General features: G+C 42.0%; 2 protein-coding genes across 4 annotated transcripts in view; one reads left to right on the forward strand and one right to left on the reverse strand.

The window, feature by feature from the left end:
- Positions 1-3,271: 3,271 nt before the first annotated feature.
- On the forward strand, positions 3,272-13,081 carry SMNDC1 (survival motor neuron domain containing 1). Of its 2 annotated transcripts, none has more exons than XM_041461359.1 (6): positions 3,272-3,425; positions 4,030-4,149; positions 7,507-7,649; positions 9,475-9,636; positions 10,458-10,611; positions 11,388-13,081. In XM_041461359.1, exons 2-6 carry the CDS (start codon positions 4,030-4,032, stop codon positions 11,523-11,525), a joined length of 717 nt encoding a protein of 238 aa, XP_041317293.1. In that variant the 5' UTR covers positions 3,272-3,425; the 3' UTR covers positions 11,526-13,081. The 2 variants fall into 2 exon arrangements, with proteins under 2 accessions (XP_041317293.1, XP_041317294.1); XM_041461360.1 differs by lacking the exon at positions 3,272-3,425 and adding an exon at positions 3,457-3,910.
- Positions 13,082-18,775: 5,694 nt separating this feature from the next.
- Positions 18,776-20,836, reverse strand: part of MXI1 (MAX interactor 1, dimerization protein) — a 55,675-nt gene continuing 53,614 nt past the window's right edge. For both annotated transcript variants that reach the window (XM_041461357.1, XM_041461358.1), the window contains exon 6: positions 18,776-20,662. In XM_041461357.1, the coding sequence (XP_041317291.1) occupies positions 20,499-20,662 (164 nt within the window). In that variant the 3' untranslated portion in view covers positions 18,776-20,498. The remainder of the gene's footprint in view (positions 20,663-20,836) is intronic.

Consider the following 20,836-nt stretch of genomic DNA (forward strand, 5'->3'; position numbering starts at 1 on the left):
CAGTTTTATTCACTGTGCCTTTTTCAATGGGAATAATTTCTGCAGTAATTCAGAGGACAGAACATGTTTGAACTTTCAGTTTCTTTGCTTAGCACCACAATTTGTACTGATTACCTGGGCTGCAAAGAGTCAAATTATCTACAGGAATGCACACACTACGTGACTTCCCTTCCACACAAACTTCTGTGTAAGTGGGCATTGAAAAATCTGACCATTAGGCCAAATTTCAGGAGAGTAAAACAGCAAAAAATGGAGACCCAAAACACACAGAACTTCCCTGAGAAATGTTCAGCCCACGCTTTAAAGCAAAGAGGCACTTGAACCTCTCACCAGTGTGTGTATTTTAATCAAGCGTCTGGGAAAGCAGAATTTCTTTCTATAACGTGGTTTTATAAGAGCCAAGCTTTGAACTGCTAAGTTCAGTCAGACTCAAACAGCTGGTGCAGAAAAAAAAACCAAAATCAAGTGGTAGAAGTAAATTTTGCAGAAGCAACAACAACAAAATGCCTCATAATGGGAAATATTGCATAATGGAATCTATGGACAAAGTTGACAGTTCTGCTTATAATGACAAATGGTAACCGCCTCCCCAAAAATAAAGCAGATTTTGCTTAGAGGCACAGGACAACTGAACAAAAAACCCCTGCACCTTCAGGAAAACAATCCTAAAATTGAAATATTAATACTATATTTTCTTAATCTAAATTAATATACCAATAACTTTCAAGATTGACATACTGCCCCAAATACAGGCCAATGTCTGCCATGCAGACAGCCTACCAGAAAAGCCTAAAAAGATTCAGTTTCCATTCTGGCCTAGACTTGGGTTGCAATTTCTGTCATGAGGACACACCGGTTTGTTTGCAGAAGCCAATTTTTGGCTAGTGGCTAGGTCTCTGTGCTGAGCACAACAACACATCCATACAAAGCTGAAAAACAGGACATTAAATCATTTTGACATAATAACATCTTCACAGCATTGGTTGCTGCTCAGCACTCGGATTTCTGATCCTTAAATGCTTCAAGATTTAACATTTAGGAATGCAGAATGCTGCTGATTTAATTGTACTTATTTACCAAAGCACATCCGCGTTTCAAAAGACCGCATAGTCCCAGTTACCCTCAGAAACAACTTCCTATATACGTTCCCATTATCTGGCCATAAAAATCACGCAGCAGCCTGCAAAAAAGAGGCGGAATTGTGGACCCGCAGCAGAGTTGTTTTCCGAGTAGCCAGTTAAACACGGCTGGCGATGCAGAGCTCTTGTGCAGCACCACTACCACCTCCTGGACAAGCCAAGCAGAGCCGGGGGACGCGCCAGCAGATTTCCCTGAAGGCAGGCAGCCCCTTCCTTCCAAGGCATGCCCAGCCAGCCCCGGTGCCGCAAACCTCACCGTCCACCCAGCTGGGCCATTCCCGGCTACCATTCCCAGCGCGGTCACAAGGGCTCCGCTCACACCAATTTTACCTCGTTGTTCTGCAAGTACAGCCAGGTCACTCGGACAGCTTCCCCTGGGAATCACAGCTGAAAGCACAAAGCTAATGGCAACAGAGTTTGCCTTTGGTAAAAGGCAATTAAGTTGCCTTTTTTCCCCTGTTGCTAAGTTATATGTATTGCTATAAGTAATGCTAATGTGCTACTATGTACGTATCCATCCAAGCAGACAACATTTAATGAACTAGAAAACATATTTTTAGAAAAAGTGTAATCTGTAAGACAGCAGGAAGATGTCCTCCTTACACCGTTTTTCCTCAATGTAGTATAAAAGAGCTTTAGTCAAAGACAGAAAAAAGGTCTCTATTTTTAGGTGAAGATAAATCCGGTGTTAATGATGCAATTAATGAGAATTTTCAATTTGTAGGAATTAAAGATCAGTCATATCAAGATCTGGCTTGTCTTTCTATATATAACATATATACATATATATATCTTGTAATGTTGGTGCCTCTTTTTAGATTTCTGCAGACCACATAAAACTCCATACTCTACTATAAACTACATACTCTACTATACAACCATAAAACTACTTCAGTATTAACTCTCACCAAAACTTTTACAGAAATAAATGCCTCTTTACGCTTGCTCCTGCTGATGCAACCACAGAAGTGTTCTCCTGTTTGCTGTTGCTGCCTTTGGAGATAGCTGGACAGTGGATGCCTTCTCAGACCCTCTCAGTCCTACAGATACAGCATAGATTTCTTGTCCTGAAATGTGAAGTTGAAATTGATTGTACTAATTGAAACTGAAATTGATTGTACAAATGCCCATTCTGACTGATAGATGTGCTCACAACGTCATTAGGATTGCTCTGTATAAAAAAATGCTCTGTATGCATTTCAACAGTTGCTGATCTGTCCACAAAGTCTTATCAGAAAATGTTTCGTTAACTATTTTTAGTTTTTGACTGCATAAAAATGAAAACACCAAAAAGTTGCTGTTGCTATTGTCATTGTTACACTTGGTCTCATCAATCATCTCTGAACAGTGTCCAGTAATTTCTGCATTTTAATTACACCAAGATACAGGAGTGTGTTTCATTCAGCATCAGGATATCCTTGGAGGACATACATCAAGTGTCATAGAACACAGTAGATATATTTTCCTCATAATACATAAACAAATGCAGGGAGTGAAGTCAGCTTCCTGTGCAGCACCATGTGCCTGTGACCATGAGGGACAGGATGTTTGCAGGAGACACTGATCCTCCTGCTAATATGAAGAAAATTTTTGGGCATCTGTTTAATTTGTCTGGCTCACAGCCAAATTAATCACTGGCTTTCCACTAGAAATATATATTTCTTCCTGTGACAGGCTTGAAGAAGCCACTGAGCTTTTCTCCTCTGTTTTCTCTCCTGTCGCAGGACGAATATTGAAACTTACTCTCTTCTAAGCTGCTTGGTAGTAAGTTTCTGCGCGTGGTTCTGATGGTAGTGTAAGTAGCCAGAGGGTGTTGCTCTGCTTGATACTGTCAGGAATAAAGACGTGAGTAAGCAAAGCCCCTGGGTGAAGGCAGGGTCAGGGACTCCTGATCCCGTGCAGCAGCGAGTGCTCCGAAGCACAAACCTACCACGGTTCCCGGAGCCGAGACTCACAGAGCGCTATTTTAAGGGAGGAACTTTAAATTCCCGGCTCCGCCCACCCCGGCCCTCAGCCGCCCCTCAGCTGCGGCCCCGCCCCCTCGCGGGGCTGTGGGCGGGGCGGCCCGCCACGTGACCCGCGGGGCCGCGTGACGCGCTCGCGAGCCGGCAGCACACGTGACCGCTCTCGCGAGCGCTGGCGCGCGCCGGCCGAGGCCCCGCCCTTGGCGCCCCCCCCACCCCCCGGCTGCGGCGGCGGAAGGAGCCGGAGCGCAGCGGCCGCGGCCTGACGGGACCCCGAGCGGAGCCCCCGGCCCGGGCACGGCCCGCACCCCGCACCGCCGAGGTGAGACCGCCGGGTGGGCCCCGCCGGCCCCGCGAGCCGAGCCCCTGCCCGCTGTGAGCGAGCCGGGCCTGGGCTGGGCCCGGCCTGGGCCTGGGAAGGGCCCGCGCCGGCGGCAGGCCCAGGCCCGCCTGTTCTCCCGCGCTGGGAGCCCGGCAGGGGCCGGTTCCCGGTGCCGCAGGGGATTTCGGCGCTGAGGCTCGGCATGTGCTGCACCCGGAGGCACACACCGCAGTGCGCGGGGTTTGTTGGGACGTGCATTCATTTTTAAGGAGCCGGGGAGTTGCGGGGCTTGCTCAAGGCCCCGCTGCTCACACGCCGTAAGCTGTGCGGGTACCCCGCACACGGGCACGTGTCTGGGCGCTCTGTTCTTCTGAAGGCTCTGGAGAGCAGCCGGAACTGCGCAAAAATTAAATAAGCGGGTATCTGTAGTCAAATTACTGAACAAAAACTCATCATTGAAACTTAATGAGCTGTGTTTCTAACACGTTAGTAACAGCTTTTATTTTTGTTGTCATTTCACCTCACTTGGACCACAAGGCGTGATTAAAAAGCAGCAAAGCCGTTGTTTTGATGAGGGGTTTGGATGTGTGTGTGTTTCTTGTAGATGTCAGAAGACCTTGCGAAGCAGTTGGCCAGCTACAAAGCTCAGCTCCAGCAAGTCGAGGCTGCCTTATCTGGCAATGCAGACAATGAGGATTTACTGAAACTGAAGAAAGACTTACAGGTGAGAACCTGAGGGTAGGTGAAACATCAGGGTCTTTTACAAGTGTTTTGACTTTCCTAAATATTTGTCCTGCAAATAAAAAACCAGACACTTGGTGGGCTAGTTACTTTCATTCCACATAGCTTGATAGCCTTGGTTTGGAAAAACCCAAAGTATGTGACCTATTTTAAGTATATTTTTTTGGATTGCTAAAAAGATGTACTAATTTATACAGAGAACTCTTTTTTCTTTAAACTTTGGCCAGAGAGGTGAAAGATATGCCAGTGCTGTCTTTACTGTGTGCTGGGTTTTAATTTTTTTTCCCCTGAAGCATTTCTCAAAGTCATTATTTTTTATTGCTTTTACTAATGCTGAAGCCTGATGGTTTAGCTTACCATGATGTTCTTACTGAGTTATCAAATAACTTGATCCAGAACCTGCTTACTCATTAAAGGCATTTGCAGTGTTAAAAGCTTTGGAGTGTAGTTCTGTATTCCTTGTGCATCTGAGTCTTGATTGTGTTTCTATATAAGAAAGGAAAACAGTTGTGTTTTTCATTTGTCACAAGAGTTTAGTGAGTTCCTGACAGCTAAAACCCATTTCTGGTCCTTGGGATGTGGTTTAGTGACAGGAAGGCCACCAGCCTAATTTTAAATGTGAGTGGTCTTTTAGATTCTTGTTCATATAAAGACACATTGGCATATAGCAAATCCCAGCAGTGCTGTTAAAATCTGCCATGAGAGTGCAAGATGCTGCTTCATTTCTGTTGTGGATTGCTTTAGCCATCAGGTATAAAATATATACAACTACCAGTGCAAGGTTCAGTGACCACTGCTCTGTGTGGAAATAACAGTAAAAGATTGGGGCTTCAAAACCAAAACACAAGTAGTGCCTCCAAAGAGTGATCTTTAGAATTCCTTGTAAACTGCAAAGGCTTTGTGCCCGCAAGGCACTTTATAGATCATCTGAATGTGCTCTGTTGTACACTGTTAAAAGCATGTGTATATTTTTATATTTTTAAAATGCACAGCAAAACCCATATGGGATGATATTTCCGATACCAACACGACCTCGGCTTTGATATGCAGAGATCATTGATGTGAAAGGACAACTTGCAAACTTTTTAATAAAAGCTTTCTGCACAGAATGGGGAAGATCTTTACACTTTCGTCCCCAAAAGGTTTGCTATCCGTATGTTCCACCTTGAAAATGACATAATGTTTTGCAGACTTGATATATGCCAACTAAGCAAACAGCTGTAAGAGTGGGTTTGATGCATCAGTGTCCCAACTAAACAGCTTTTTGTCTGTTCAAAAAGATGGTTACTATGTTACTGAAACATCTTTTTCCTATTATAAGTACTGATGCATTTTGTATGCTTAGATTATTCAAGACTAAATATTAGAAGAAATTGTTAGAAGTAATTAGCTTTTCGGTTCACCAAAGCATTTCTAGGACAGTATCTGTGCACCCAAGACCCAAACTTACCTTCTCTAGGATTGATGGCAGCTGTCATCTTCTGTAATTGGAGATGAGATCTGTGGGTGTTGTGCTCTGGAGTGTAGAACTCTGTCTGGCTTTGTGAAGACCAGTTGGTCAGGAAAAATCTTGGCAAACTACGTAGTGTTCCCTGTGGGTCACACCTCCTTATCACGGGGATGTGGCACCAAGCCATGCTGTTCAACCTGTTTGGCTGTACTGAGCTGCTGTGGTAGTCCAAGTCCTGCTCAGAAATTTTCTTGGAATGATCTCTTAAAGACTTGAGAACTGTCTCATGGCTTGCAATAAAATTAATGTCTCTGTCTTATCAGCTGAGCATTACAGTATGTGGATAACGGATGAAGATTTTTACCAAAAGTTTGGTTATTTTAATAGCCTTCTGTGTAAGTGACTTGGTTAAATTCAAAGGATTCTTGGTAGGCTTGTCTGAAACTATTCACATCCAAGTTCTAGAATAAGCCATCTCTGAGGCAAGAATTAGTCAACAGTTTGGTGTTACTGGTAGCTGCAATACCTGAAACACTTGTTTTCAGGAGTGCCTTGTGCCTGATGTGATGTACTTGACCTGCTGAGAGAGATACTTGTCTTAAGCCATGATGCCTCCTGCATTTGCAGAATACAGCTACCTGTATGTTAAGGAATAGTTTGGGATTTTGCACCTGGGAGGAAGAATTAGGCTAATGCTGTATGTTCTCAAATTAGGTAACTTGACAATCAAAATCTGTTGTGCTTTAGCTGTGGTATTAGGAAAATGGTGAGCTAAGTAGTAGAAGTAATTGTGTGTTCCTGTGCTCACAGTTGCTAGTGACTGTGCTCACTGGAGTACTTGTTAACCAGCAGCTCCTCCAAAGCAAAGAGCAAACCTTTTATTAGCTGTTGGAAATTCAGACATTAAATACTGCAACAGAAACAAACTGTTGGGCCTTTGATGCTAGATGCATAGTTTATCAGATAAAAGCGCATGCAAGTTTATGATGTATAAACTTACTTGGGAAGTGCTTATAATCCTTTAGGTTCTTAAGGGATGATGAACAGCTCCTTTACTGCATTTTCCTGAGTCTTTGTATGCCCATAGCTGAAGTAAGATGTGAAATGGGGAGGAAAGTTCAGGCTTTGAACGCTGCCTGTAACCCTCCCCTGACTTAAATGTTTACTGTTTGTTAAGGAGAGTGACTCATTGATGCTGAGGTACTCAAAGAATTGAAGAATTTTTCTTCTTTAGAGCCAGCAAAGTTTCTTTGCATTATACAGAAAGTTTACATGGCCCTTTAGGTGCTGTCTCCTTTGACTTTTAACCCTAGTGAAATCCAAGAGAGGTCTTGATTGCTTAGTCTTTAGTATAACATTTACAGGAAATTGGGAGAGGGTTTTGCAAGCTCCTGCTTGCAAATGAATCATGTGTAAAGGAACTGGGAAATGTTGTTACTGTGTCATCTTGAATTAGCAAGGCCTGACCTGAAATCTCAAAGTCAGGGAACTTAGGAAAAAAACAAACACTTCTATGAAAATGACCTAAGGAAGCCAGTTCTTTAGTGTGCTTTGTAGCAAAATGAGAGGGCTTCACAGCTTGGAGGGTGCTCTGCCACCCCGAGTCGGGATGCTATAAAAAATAATAGGCTACTTTTTGAGAATTGGAGGAGAGCATGGACAGCTTTACAGCAGTACAGTGAGGACCATACATTTTTTATCTACAACTGTAATTAATGAGTTTAATTAAATTATTAAGAAACGAAAGTGAGTGTAATTCACACATCGGCAATGAATATAATACAGTAACTTAAAAAAAAAATCAAACCAAAACCAGTAAGCTTGGGGTAAAAATATGCTTGGTAAGAGGAATTTGAAAAATTATTTTTTGTGGATTTTTGTCTTTTATAGGAAGTCATAGAGTTAACCAAAGACCTCCTTTCAACACAACCTTCAGAAACTCTTGCGAGTTCTGACAGCTCCGCGTCCGCCCTGCCCAGTCACTCATGGAAGGTTGGGGACAGGTGTATGGCCATATGGAGTGAGGATGGACAGTAAGTGTAGAAAACTTCTCTAACAGTTACATGAAATAGTGCAATGGTAAGAGACTTTCATTCAGTTTGAATTGACCAGGGTGACTAAAAGCAAAAAGAAATTATGAAATAAATGTGGTATTAAGTATTCTTGGACTGTTTTATTAAAGGTCAGTATTTTAAGTAGCAAAGAGATGGGGGCCCTTTTTTTCACTAACCTTATAAAAGTAGGGTAGCTTTTGTAAAATCCATTTGCTGGTGTAATAAATGGTAGATGGAAAGAATTGGTCTGTTAGGACAATCTTGTAAAGCTTTTGGGATGTGCAATTCATGATTTGTCATTGCATTCATCTATGTGTGTTACCAATTACTGTGAAGAAAAATTCTTGCTGTATCTCAGTTTGGGCCTCTAATGGAAAATTAATGTTCAATTTTTAATTGAAAATGCTGGGTTTGGCTATAAAATAACTGTAATGTAACTATAGAATTAATCAACCTTTTGGGTTTGGTCTCATATATTATCCTGTGTGGTTCTGGGAACCCAAGCAAATCATTCTGACTCCATAAACTTGGAAACAAACATTCAGAAATTCCTTTTCATACTGCAGATGTGTAACTTGCAGCTTAAAAAAACCTGATTATGCAGGACCAATATTGCAATTGCTACCCCTTGGAGAGAGGCTCTATTATTGGATGAACACACTTCTCTTAACAACCTAATAACCATGTAAAGATTTTGGTGTAGCTCTTGATATCTTAAGTAGAAAAGTAATCTAAAAGTAAACAGTTCTTCTGTTTATTAATGAGTAAAATATTTTGTGTTAGAACTTAAAAACTGAATCTCTTAGTCTTAGGTCACCATTGGGTCATTCTTTTTTGGCCTCATCCCTTGGTTACAGGTTCCGAGCTTGGGGAAGAGTGTGTCAGTGTTCATGGAAATGCATCTTATTGGACTTTATTGTTCTGCTTTTTTTAAAAAAGTAGAAATGCTGCTTCTTCTGTTGCAGCATTTCATAAGTGAACAGTGTTTCATAAAGAGCTAGCTAGACTTTTGGGTTTTCATGTGTTTTTGCACCTAACTCAGCTCAAGATGTTGGCCCACTGAAAACACACAATAAATTAATTTAGTAAATGTTAATTAGAATATTGTCTGTGAAACACTTCATTTTTTCCCGTGTTTGCTCTAGATATATCCTTTTGTCCTTAAGTTAGACACAGTTATTTTAAATATTTTTGGAAATGTCACTTGTCTTTTTTTTATTTTTCCCATTTTGAGATCAGTTTGACCAAAGTGTTTCATACACATAAATATGAAATGGACTGATTTCTGTGAAAATTTCAAAATTGCTGCTTTAAATCAATAAGAAAACTTTTAAGCTTTAAAGTGTTGAAGAGGGAATGTTTTGAAAGCTTCAGTTTTTCTTAATTCTTTGTGTTATGGAGAAAAATGAAACCAAAGCTTTGCACTTCTGAGCTGACATTTTCTAAAACTCCTCAATGAGTTCTGTGATTGCAGCATTTTTTTTCCTATCCCATGACCTGCCAGAACTAAAACCAAATCAGGATAGCTGATTAGATTGGCCTCAGCATTAATCATTAGTTGTGATAGCTGTGAGGGCATTGCTTGTTGAAGCTAAAGGTCAAATAACAGCAGATTCCATCTTTGTACCTGTGTCCCTTTGACCTAAAGACAGTAATATCTTGGTTTGATTTGTGTATTACTCCTGAAAATGCAGGCTGGTATCTGCATATTTTTCACTTAGTGGCATTAGCTGGCTGATGTAGGTGTTGAAGGGCTGAGTATTAAAGCTTTACTCACATGCTTACAGCCATGATATCTTTACAGGTGTTACGAAGCTGAGATTGAAGAAATAGATGAGGAGAATGGAACAGCTGCGGTTACATTTGCTGGATATGGCAATGCTGAAGTCACACCTCTGTTCAACCTCAAGCCTGTGGAAGAGGGAAGGAAAGCAAAAGAGGACAGTGGCAACAAACCCATGTCCAAGTAAGTAATACACAGATAGAAGTCTGAATGGTGCTTTGTGGGTTGGTTTTGGGTTGGTTGTTTTTTCTTTTTGTCCCTCACCTATAAAAATTGGTTAATGAAATAGGTGTTTTTTTGGTTTCTTTTTGTTTTAAATTTACATTTACTTAGTATTCTGCTATGTCTAACACAGGAAGGTATTTGTAAGGGCTGAAAACTTTTTTTTACTTTGGAAAAAAAAAAAAATGGTACAGTTCATCAGAGTTTGTTATAGCCAGTGATCCCTTCCCTAAAAGGGAATTGCGGCATAGACTGACTCTTTCAGCTTCCTTATCTTCACTTTGTCCTTGAAGTAATCTTTGTCCTTTTCCTTCCATACCTGTCCAATAATTGATAGCAACAGAATCTTGCAGACCTCCAAAAAAGTTTGGGCTTTTCACTCCAGTTGGTTATTCGCATTTTCCAAACCCGAGATGTTTCTGAAATGTAGAAGAGCTGACAGGTTCCATTTCACCCAGAAATGAACTGCACCCAATCCCATGGGTTGCTGTTTGGCATGGGCTCCTCAAGTGTGCTTGGTGGTTGTTGTTATGCCAAATAAGTAAGGTAATGCTTATTAATGGAAAGATTAGGTTTGGATTCTTAGGTTTTTGGGTGGGTTTCTTTTTTTTTTTTTTTGATCTCCTAGAAACGGTGAAGATTTGCAAGCTTTATTTCTGTAATTTACTTCTGGAAAACTAATGTGCATGTCTGTGTTACAGTCAGATTTTAGTTTGTTACAGAAAGAGGCACAAACATAAAATGTGGAGTTTGTTTTTTGTTTTCTTTTTCTGTTTCTGCAGAAAAGAGATGATAGCCCAGCAACGAGAGTATAAAAAGAAGAAAGCTTTGAAAAAAGCTCAGAGAATTAAAGAACTTGAACAGGAACGAGAGGACCAGAAAGTCAAGTGGCAACAGTTTAACAACAGAGCCTATTCTAAAAACAAAAAAGGCCAGGTTTGTTTACTTTTTGTCAGTATGTGAGTAGCAACAGGGCATAGACTTCTGTGCAGTACCTTGGGAGAAGGAAGGAGGTGGTTTTTAAAGAGATGCAACACGAGGATTTGGGTGTCTTTGGGATTCTGAAGTGAGCAGTTTTGTATTTTGTGCACTTCAAATGCCTGTTTTTTTACTGGATTGTTTTGGAGGAGTGCTGCTTCTAAGAGGGTGAGCTTGCACTTGGCTGGGAGAACTAGGCTTGCATCAGTTGCCAGCTGGTGTTTGTTGGAGCCAAGAACCTGAGGGCCCCTCTAAACCTCCAAGTCTGGCTTCTTGCTGTGTTTATGACCCAGGAGGCACAGTGCTGAAGATGTGCCCTGGAACAGCAAGTGTAGGGCAAAAAAGGTAGCAAGGACATGAAGTCTTAGTCCATTTCTGTCATGGCTTGACCAAGGGCTGCCAGACATAGTGGTAAAACTTCAGTCTTCCTTTTGAGCAATTATTAGAGGTGCCCTTATGAGAGGGGAATTTTATTCCTTATTGGCCTGACCTGAGATCCTCAGTACCACAATCACATCCAGTACTGAGGCGCCAGAAGTTCCCAGCCCCATTGCTTCACTCAGTGACAACACATCTGAGCTGGCTGTTAGAAAGTGTCCCCATCTGTAGGGAAAAAGTTGAGAATGTTCAAGCACTTCAGATGGTAATGATTGCTTGGGTTTGGGTTTTTTTTTTTTGTAAAATCCAGCTAGTAATTCTTCAGTAATGGTGTTTTCTGTTTTTTTTTTTTGCAGGTGAAAAGGAGTATTTTTGCTTCCCCTGAGAGCGTAACTGGCAAGGTTGGCGTTGGAACATGTGGAATTGCAGACAAACCTATGACACAGTATCAAGATACCTCTAAATATAATGTCAGGCATCTGATGCCTCAGTAACAGGTGGAAAAGGTGGAACTTCATCTCTGCAGGGCTTTACACTTACCTTTTTATCATTATATTTTTCTAAAAGTAAATTATTTGTTGGCACATAGTGAGTAGTCCATTTTGTCACCATCACTTTGGCTTCAGCTGATTTGAGCCTTAAATCTCCAGTTATTGATTTGAGCCCCCCCCCAACCATTAAACTTTTTGTAGCAGGTAAACATTCATGAACTGCTGTTGCCTGTTACTTTCAAAGCAGTGTTTGTCTGCAGCTTTGAATCTTTTCATTCATACCAGTAGTGAAGGTTTTTTTTTTTCCCTTCAAAAAAAGTGGTGGTATAAAAATGGCACCTTAAGAGCCTCCCTGGTTTCTGTAGTCACGGTGCTGTCTGTGACATGTTCAGCATTACAGAGCTGCTGCAGCTCTGGGAGAGAGCTGACATGTCACATGGAATTGCTAAGAAAGTTTAAATAACTCCCTTACAAATCCACTGTGGATCAGTTTGTACAGCTGTAAATGAGGGCAGAACAGGGCTGATAGGATCTTTATTACTAATGATCACTTACGTTCTAGAAACAATAAATTTGACTTAATTCCAGTCCAAATTTCTTGCACTTGAATTTCAGCAGAGGAGATGCTGTTTCTTGTTGGCTGTTTTTCTTTCTTTGTTTTATAAATACTCATCAAATTGTAATAGGAAGTTAATGAAACGTAACCAGAAAACCATAGGACAAGGAACTGTACTTAAGAGTCCCCACCCATCCCCAGGGATCAGAGCTGGTGCTGTGGAAAGGAGTCCTATCCTCCCTTGTAGATCTTGTAGGTGTGTTGGTACAGTCACAGCAGTGACAGCCTGTGCCTGGGCCCCCATCCAGAGTAGGAGAACCACAGCACAGCAGATGTTAATGCCTAGATCCCACTTAGTTAGTTGTGAGTGAGTCAAGGTTAGCCGGGAGTTTCTGTCCTTACATAACTGACTGGCCCTAGTGTCCATTGTACCTTCAGCTGTATTACAGTGCTGCTGAGCCCCTTCAGTTTTCTTCAGGAATCCACGTGTAAAAGCTCTTGCTTTTTTGTACTCTCTCTGTGATTTGCTTTCCTCTGTTCCTTGTCTCGCACTTACGGTAGTGATGCCACCTCTGAACCCGTAATGTGTTTAAAGAAGTTAATGGGTAGCCCTGTATACAATGTAGATATTATTTTTGTAAAATCTAGGGCTGAGTTAATGGACAAGAGTACATCAGCTATTTCCCCCATTAAATAAAATGTGTGTCTTGTCCATTAACCCTGACCATTATTTCCCTGTATATTATGTTAATGTAGCTCATTTTGTAATTTGTTAACTAGATCAGGTCACGTCAGCAATTGTTGATGCACTGATTGGTGGAAATGTCCATCAGTTACCTGAGTCACAACTCAAGCTAAACTCTACAAGCAGTAGTTTAGAATCCATACATAGAAAAAGGTTCTTCCTGTAATGGGAGAAGGTGATTTTTATGAATACAAAGTGTGTTAATTTCAGTTTTGTATGTTTAACTTTTATTAAATAAAGTGTTTAAAATCTGCTGGATATATTTGGTAAAGTGGAATTATTCATGGGGGGAGGACAATGGTAAATCATCAGGACAGGGGTGAGTACAGCAGAATCTGCTGGACAGAATGCAATACTCAGAAGTGGCTCTGAGTATTACATTACATAAGAGAGTATCTCTCTTAATTCCTTATCTTCACTGGTAGCGGGGGCGGGGGTTAAATTTTCTTTTGCACAGAAATCATGTCGAAGAGTAAAATAATCTGCTTTTTAGAAAGGGAGTTTGTACTGCAGCCTGCAGCTACAAACACGTGTCCCAGCAGTGACATTAACTAGGTGACAGTCGTGCCACACTGACAGCTCAGTGCTGAGGAAGGTCACCTGTTGTCTTTCACAGGTGGCTGTGATACAGTGTCCCTTTCACTTAAGCAAAAGGAGCATCTTGAAGTCAGAACCGACACATGCTAAAGCAGGCAGAACTGGAGTTTTCAGGAAGCCTACTCTGAACTCCACCTGTTCTTTTAACAGAAAATAGTCTTTAGAAAAGAAGGCTCAATCCAATTATCTTTAATGTAATAAATACAATGAATAGATCATCCCAGGGCTATTTATTTGTTCACTAGCTCTGGAGAGCAATAGAGTAAATCATCAGAAAACAATGGCTGGTGTGAGCCACCCCTGAAAGGGACAGTCCAGCCCAAGTTGTTTTAGCTGAACCTTTCAAAACGTTTAGCAAAACTTGTACCTTTCCACTGAGTATTTAATTGTCACCTCTTGTAATGGGGTTGCCCCATGAACTTTGCTGCAACTCTTCTGTTGGGCACTGCAAAGAAATGCTAAAAGAAAGTTTTGATTGGCTTTTTCCTGAAACACCTTACCTGGAGTAAGTGAAGCAATGAGACCACTGTGCCTGGGGTGGTCTCATCTATGAAGAGAAAACTTGAGAACAACTTACACGAACAAGAAAGCAGCCCCACCAAAACTGCTGTGTTGGCCACACAGCCATTCCTTGTAACACATCAAGTTTTTTTATGCTCTTGCCTCATCTGCAGGATGGACCAGTTCATTTAATCTGGCTTTGGAACACAGCCTCAGTAAAGTGGCTTGAGAAATTCATGTAATAAAAATAAATCTTGCATGAAGCAATGCTGGTAATTGCCAAAACACAAGGTTCCTTGCATTACAAATTCTGAGTTCACCTGAAATGTGGCTGATGGTGTTTTAGTTGGTTCGGGTTTTTTTTTTTTTTTTCAATTTATTTTCCAGTTTTATAAAGCTGGTCTAGACAGCAAGAAGCCTGGGAACTCATGCTCTGCATTGGGCCTTTGCACACAAATTACCTACCCCAGTGCCAGCAAATCCTGCTACAGGCAGAGAGTACTTAAAAACACTGAAATTACAGGGAAAGTTACTGTAAAAGGAAAGAGTTCAAACCCCCCAAGCTACAGAGATGGAAGAGATATTTGTTGGAGAACAGAGATTTGTGTCTGTCAGATAAGGGTACTGTGCAAAATGACCAGTATGGGCTGCATGTTTCCTCTTCAACCATTTCCTATAGGGCCTTACTTTTATCTAGTACAGCCTCAGTCCTGTGCAAACTGAAACCGATTGTGGGAATTAAACCAGTATAAACCTGACTCAGATCTAGGATTGCCCCAGTCAGTTTAAGTATTTAGAAGTCTCAGTAGTAGCAAATTGAAATTCTCATGGTCATGGCAATCCATTTCTCTTTCGCCTTCCCTAAAGCCAGTGAGTGCTGTGGCATTTATGTGGCTGCTCAGTCTCACAGGTTTGTTAATACAAAAAGGGACTCTACCTGAGAGGACTGCACTGCAAGAGTGGAGATGTTTAGAAGGCAAAATCTACAGCAAACTTCTGTGCTTCCCTTTGAGATTCTGCTCACCTGCAGCAGCTGTGGCAGGGTCTTGGGAAACCACTCTCTTTGCAACATTTATGTGAAGAGTGAGGTTGTGGAAAGCATTCCCAGACCAGGCTCAAGAGAAGGATTGCTGTCTGGCAGCTGGTGCTGCTCTTTGCATTGTAATTTGTCCAATCTTTATCTGGGCTCTAAAAACCTTCACTTAGATGGTAAAATAAGGAGGGGCATTTGCGTTGGGATGATGGTGCCACCTACCCAAGCCAGCTCTGGTCTTGAGCTGAAGGCTCTGCTACATAAAAACACTTGCATTGCTTTCTTCTGTAAAGCAATTCCCTTTCTACACTGAACTGACCTCACACAGACTCCTTGGTCTGTACAGAAGTGCAAAGCCTTCCCACAGGCTTTGCTGACTGTTACTTCCCAGAGACATTATCCATGAGGAATATGAGTGATGCTGCATTTTACACCTTACCTGTCTGACTGACCTGCTGAAACTGGGATTTCCTGGGGTGATGGATATTATTTTGTACAGTTATCCACCACTCTGGGATAGAAAAGAGCTTTTGTATTTCCCCATCAAGCCTTCCAGGAGGAGATCCAAACCAATTAATTGTTTTGAGACATATTTTTGAAAGGGGATTAAATGGAAAGAATTTCCTAACCTTAGCTGAATGGAGCATTAGCAAGAGCACTGGTAGCCCAAGTCATGGCCTAGGCCTCTGTACATTTTAACTAGAAACCACAATATTAAAACCACCATAAAACACTTTAAATTCCTTCATGCAACATCCCTCAAGATCAAAAATAATCCTTGCTGAAGCTGTATCCTTGTTGTATTAAAATAAAGCTTCATCACATGTCCAGAAGTCTGCAAGCCAAGATGTTGGATGACTTCTAAAGGCCAAACTACCCAGGTCACCCCACCACTTGCTCCAGGCCTCACTGGGGTACTACAAACCAAGGAGCTGATTTTTTCCATTGTGTTAAAAATAAACTACTACCCACAACTTTTACGGCATGGCTATTGTTGAAGAACTTTCCCAAAATAAATTACATTTCAGAACTTCCACCTTCATCAGCCAGGCCAGCAGCACCATGTGACTCAACAGTTCAGCTCTGTACGACCCACACCTCGAAGGACACATCCACCCTTCTCAGAGGCTGCTGAGCAATCCCCCATCCTTGACACTTTTGAAGGGATCTCAACACATGCATGTTGTGAGACAACTCTACAAACAGAACCCCTCCATGAAAGGTATTTAGTACCACAGCCACAACACCAGCACCCACAGACTCCCTGTTCCTGCCTCTGCCTAACAACTGCAGGGATCAGCCCTCTTTGCAGGAGGAAATGAGCAGAGAAGCAGAGGCCAGTGCTGGTGTATTATTCCCAGTTAAACAACCTGCCCTTCAGTGAAAGGAAAACTTTGTGCAGACACCACTCTCCTGTATTCATCCTCCCAAATGTCACTCATATGTTGGCACATTTCAAGAAGATGTGGCAGCACATCAGTGTTTTTTAGGTATTTTGTGCGGACTGGGGAACAGAGGGGCAGAAGGACACACTCCTCTTCCCCGAGGGTCCCACAGGACAATTCAGAGATTGCATTGCTGATGCAGAGGAGTTTCAGTCACTATCAAGTCACGGAATTTCTCACTCACTGGACAATGTATACATGGGAGAAAGTTCCAGGAAAAAAAATAGGACTATTCTGCTTTTATATAGCTTTTCATTGTTATCACCTCTGTAACCACAGAACAAAGCCCTGGTTTTTACCATTCTCTTCCAGGAAGTGACCTTGATTTCTCTCTCCAATGATGCATGTTTGGTGTCAGAAAAAATACCACAAGAAAAGCTCACGATCCTGGGTGGGGAGAAAAGAGAACAACTATCTCCAGTCAGGACACCCAATGGATCCCATTTCCACTGAAGCCAAATGCTTCACCCATTCCAACAGGGCAACACAACAAACAGGGAACAGTGAGTACAAGAGAACAAAGCGGCAAAGCAGGAGGCCGGAGCTCACAAACAGATGGTAGCAAACAAGCAAACAAACAGACAAAAGGAAAACACAATCTCCAACCACAGAAAATGATAAGTCTGTCTAGTTAACCCCCTTTCTATTGACCTACAGATTTCTTGAGACAGACAGATGTGAGACCACCTTCGTCACTGACATGCTGCTAATGGAACGGACATTAAAATGACCTTCAAGTGACAACTCGCCACAGGATAACCGTGACAAATGCAGCCAGATAGTCATCTCCACCTTGTCTGCAGACACGAGATGACATTCCATAATACACTTGTGTCAAAAGAAGGAAAATGCTGGATGGTCTTTTTAATGGGTTTGTCTGTAGCAAAGAGACCCACTGGGGATCTAATTTACAGAGGGAGGACTTGACAGAATGAGCTTATGAGGGAGCTGTGCGTGCGTGTGCATGTCTGCCTGCTGCATGGGAGGGCTGCCTCAGGAAAGTGCATCCAATTCTGCTTTTACAGGAAAAGTCACCATATTCTTGTAAAATTACAGCAACTTCTCTAAAAATTGGTCATCTTGAACGCTGCAACACAAGAGATCAGAACAGTGAAGGGAGATTTGAGGAGGATGGCAGGTGAGTGAGGTGAGAAAAGGCAGAGTCCACAAAGCAGAAATAAAGCAGGGCAGAGAGGACAACTTTGAAAGGCCAGAGAAATGCTTCCATCACTTAAGAAATTATCAAAACTCTAGCTGAAATCTGCTAGGATCTGCTACAAAGAACCCACCAGCACCAGAGCAACAAATAACGGGTCTTTGGAGTTATTAGAAAGGTTTTTAGTTTTGTTTTCGTCCTCGACCTCCCCCTGGCTGGACCACTGCAGCTGGCTGAGCAGCCAGGCAGGTGGCTGGTGATGGAAGTTCATCTCCTGTGACATTTTCCCCATTTACTTGCACTTGAGATCAGGACCCCTTTGAGACCACAACACCAGAAAAGGTAGGAAATACCAAACTGCCCCAGAGCATTACAAACAAACATTTCAAATGCATTTATTCCAACCATAGGCATGTCACTGTTTTATACCAACTAGGAGAGCACAGCCATTCTCCACCCCTTGAACTTCAGTGCTTCTCAGCTGTTGAATTGCTTTCCAAAATGGGCATTTAACACAAACAGGAATAACAGGAAAGAGGAGGTGCTGTGAGAGCTACGGAAAAGGGCTCATAAATAAATAAATCTAACTGGTATCCAACTGCTCAGCACCAGCACTGCCAGTTGTCAACACTTCTAAGGAGTATAATAATGAATAAATAAGACCTTGCTAGAGCTGAAGTTTCCTACCTTTCACCACTCTACAGACTGTTTCAAGCCTTGTGTCATCTAGAGATCATATAGACCCCAAATGTAAGTTCAAGCAGCATTGCTTCTTTCAAAGCCCTTGGGCTCCATTTGTAGCCTCGAGCTTAATTCACTCTGTGGCAGACTCCTGCTCCTGCCAGGTAACCTCCCAGAAAGAACAGATGGACTGAGACACTGGATTACATGCACACAAGTGAAAACACGTTTAACAACTGCAACCAGATGCAAACTTAGTAAGCAAATTAATTTAAAAAAACCCATACTGGAGAGAAATCATTCATTACATCCATGGAAAGATTATTTCTCTACTCAAGCATGTGTGTTGTGCCTCTTACAGGGAATGACACATTTTGGAGAGTGGAGGAAACATCAGAGTACTTAAACACAGGCAACTTATCACAGTGCAAAAGTCTACATGAGACTCACTCCGGATGTCACCGCAGGACCGAAGGGCACAAGAAGAACAGCAGCTGGCTGAAGTGACAGGAATGACCAAGATGGAAGAACACAACTCATTTCAGATACAGAAATGTTTAATGGCGTTAAAGTGCTACTTTAATGGGGACCATATGCTAACATTTAAACACAATTCCACTGCACTGCTAAATATGGTTGTCTTTATTTTTTTACTTTATTTTACCTCTTTTTACCCAACCCTATCTAAAACAATAAAATAAAATCTAAAGGACTGAAATTAACAACCCATTCAAATCAGCAATAAGTTATGAATTTTATAAAGCATTTTTTCCTCTTTTTTTCTTAGTAATGAGGGGTAATTAAATTACTTAAGGATATACAAAGTTTCAAACAATGCCATAGGTGAAGACTCTATTAAGGTTTTTAAAACTTGGAAAACAAAATAATCCTGGCCATTAAAAAGACAAAAATAAAAAAGCAAAGCCCTCAAAGTGCAGGTTAGAATGCTTGTCTTGGAGAAAATTAGAAAACATTCGCTATAACAGCTCTTAACAGCACCTGCACAGATAAGATGGCAAGGCCCTCGGGAACAGGACGTGCAGTCAAAAAGTTACATTAACATGAGAGACGTGCTGAGCTTAACTAGGTTAACTACTGGACTGGAACTTCAAAAGTCAGCAAAGGGAATGATTCTAAAAAGAAAACTGAAGAAACCCCCACCAAACCTGGCCTCTTCCAGCTTAGCACAGCCTTCATCCATTGTGTGCATGGCAAAAAAAGGATCTTTGCATTTCATTGGGTCAAGTGCTTCATCAAAACAGAGATCTTTTCATGGCATAAATTCATATAAAAGACACCTAAGGTTTCATATGGACAAGCTCTAAAAAGATGCATCAGACTTGGGGTGTTTTCCCTCCCAACACATTTACAAATGTTTATCAAAAAATCACTTCAAATAAAAAGGTCATAGTGGCTCAGTATCTGGGCATGACTGTCTGGTGTGTCACCTCTCGAGTGCTGGTTTCGTTCTGCCCTCAGCTGGCCGTGTGCCTGCGAGGGGCACACATCTACCGGGGACCCGCTGGCGCTGGCACAGCCCCAGGCCTGACAGCCCACCCTGTGCTGGTAGATTACAGGTGTGTACCTCTCGCTTTAGCCACGCTTCAGAGGTACTCACTGTTTAAATGATGTCCAACAGAAAGCTGAGTTGAATGGTGTTCTCCCCTGAACATTGCTGCCCCTCTCCCTCTGGGCACAGAATGAGACCTCATCATTATCGGCACTGTTATTCCTGGCTACGAAAGCCTTCTTAGATTTCCTAGTACATTATGACAGCATTAGATTGTGGTAAACTGTAGGATACAGTCCTTTCAGGACCACAAAAGCTCTTCAGAAGGGCCTAAATTAGGTTGTTCAATCTGAATGCAGTGTAAGAAATTTTGACATTTCTCAGATCTCATGACAGAAAGAGAGGGATGAGTTTCTAGTATCCTCTTTCAAACAATTTCAAATAAATTCAAAACAAAGTGTTTCATCACTAAGGTCTAGATCCAGGTCCCACAGAAACAAACGGATTTCGTTGACTGCAAAGGGACTAGTATTTGGCCTAACTTTTTGCCAGCAGAAATTGGGATTGGTAACATGACCAAATGAACAAATATGGGTTTCTGGGGAGGCATCCTTTACCCAAAAAGCTTTATATACAGGTCTCTCCAGGCCTAGCTGTCAATATGTCAATTCTGAAAGAGGATACTGGCATCTAGGACCCAGTTTGATCATCCCAGTGAAATAATTCACCCTGCACTGTTGTCTCACTTGTTTCTAGGAAGCAAACGAGAGCTTGACACTGGCGCTGGAGTAACCCTCATCACTCCCAATACTCTGCAAGCTGCTGTGATCATCAATGTCACTGATGCTGGTTGTGCTGATATTGTCCACTTCTCCATGGGAGAACTCTGTGCTTTCAACGTCCACTTCAATCTCTTCTGGAAAGGGAAATGAGAGAAATGCACACAGGTTAGCATTACACACCCAACTGCTCCCTTCGTGCCAGTGAGCTCCTGGGGCTCCCCCAACGCAGGGAATGAAGTGGTCATCTGGCAGGTTCGCCCTGGAATGGGATGGGCTGGGGTCATGATTTATAAAAAGACTAATACCGG

Source organism: Pyrgilauda ruficollis, unplaced genomic scaffold (genome assembly GCF_017590135.1).
Source record: "Pyrgilauda ruficollis isolate IOZ18807 unplaced genomic scaffold, ASM1759013v1 scaffold15, whole genome shotgun sequence".
Lineage (NCBI taxonomy): Eukaryota > Metazoa > Chordata > Aves > Passeriformes > Passeridae > Pyrgilauda > Pyrgilauda ruficollis.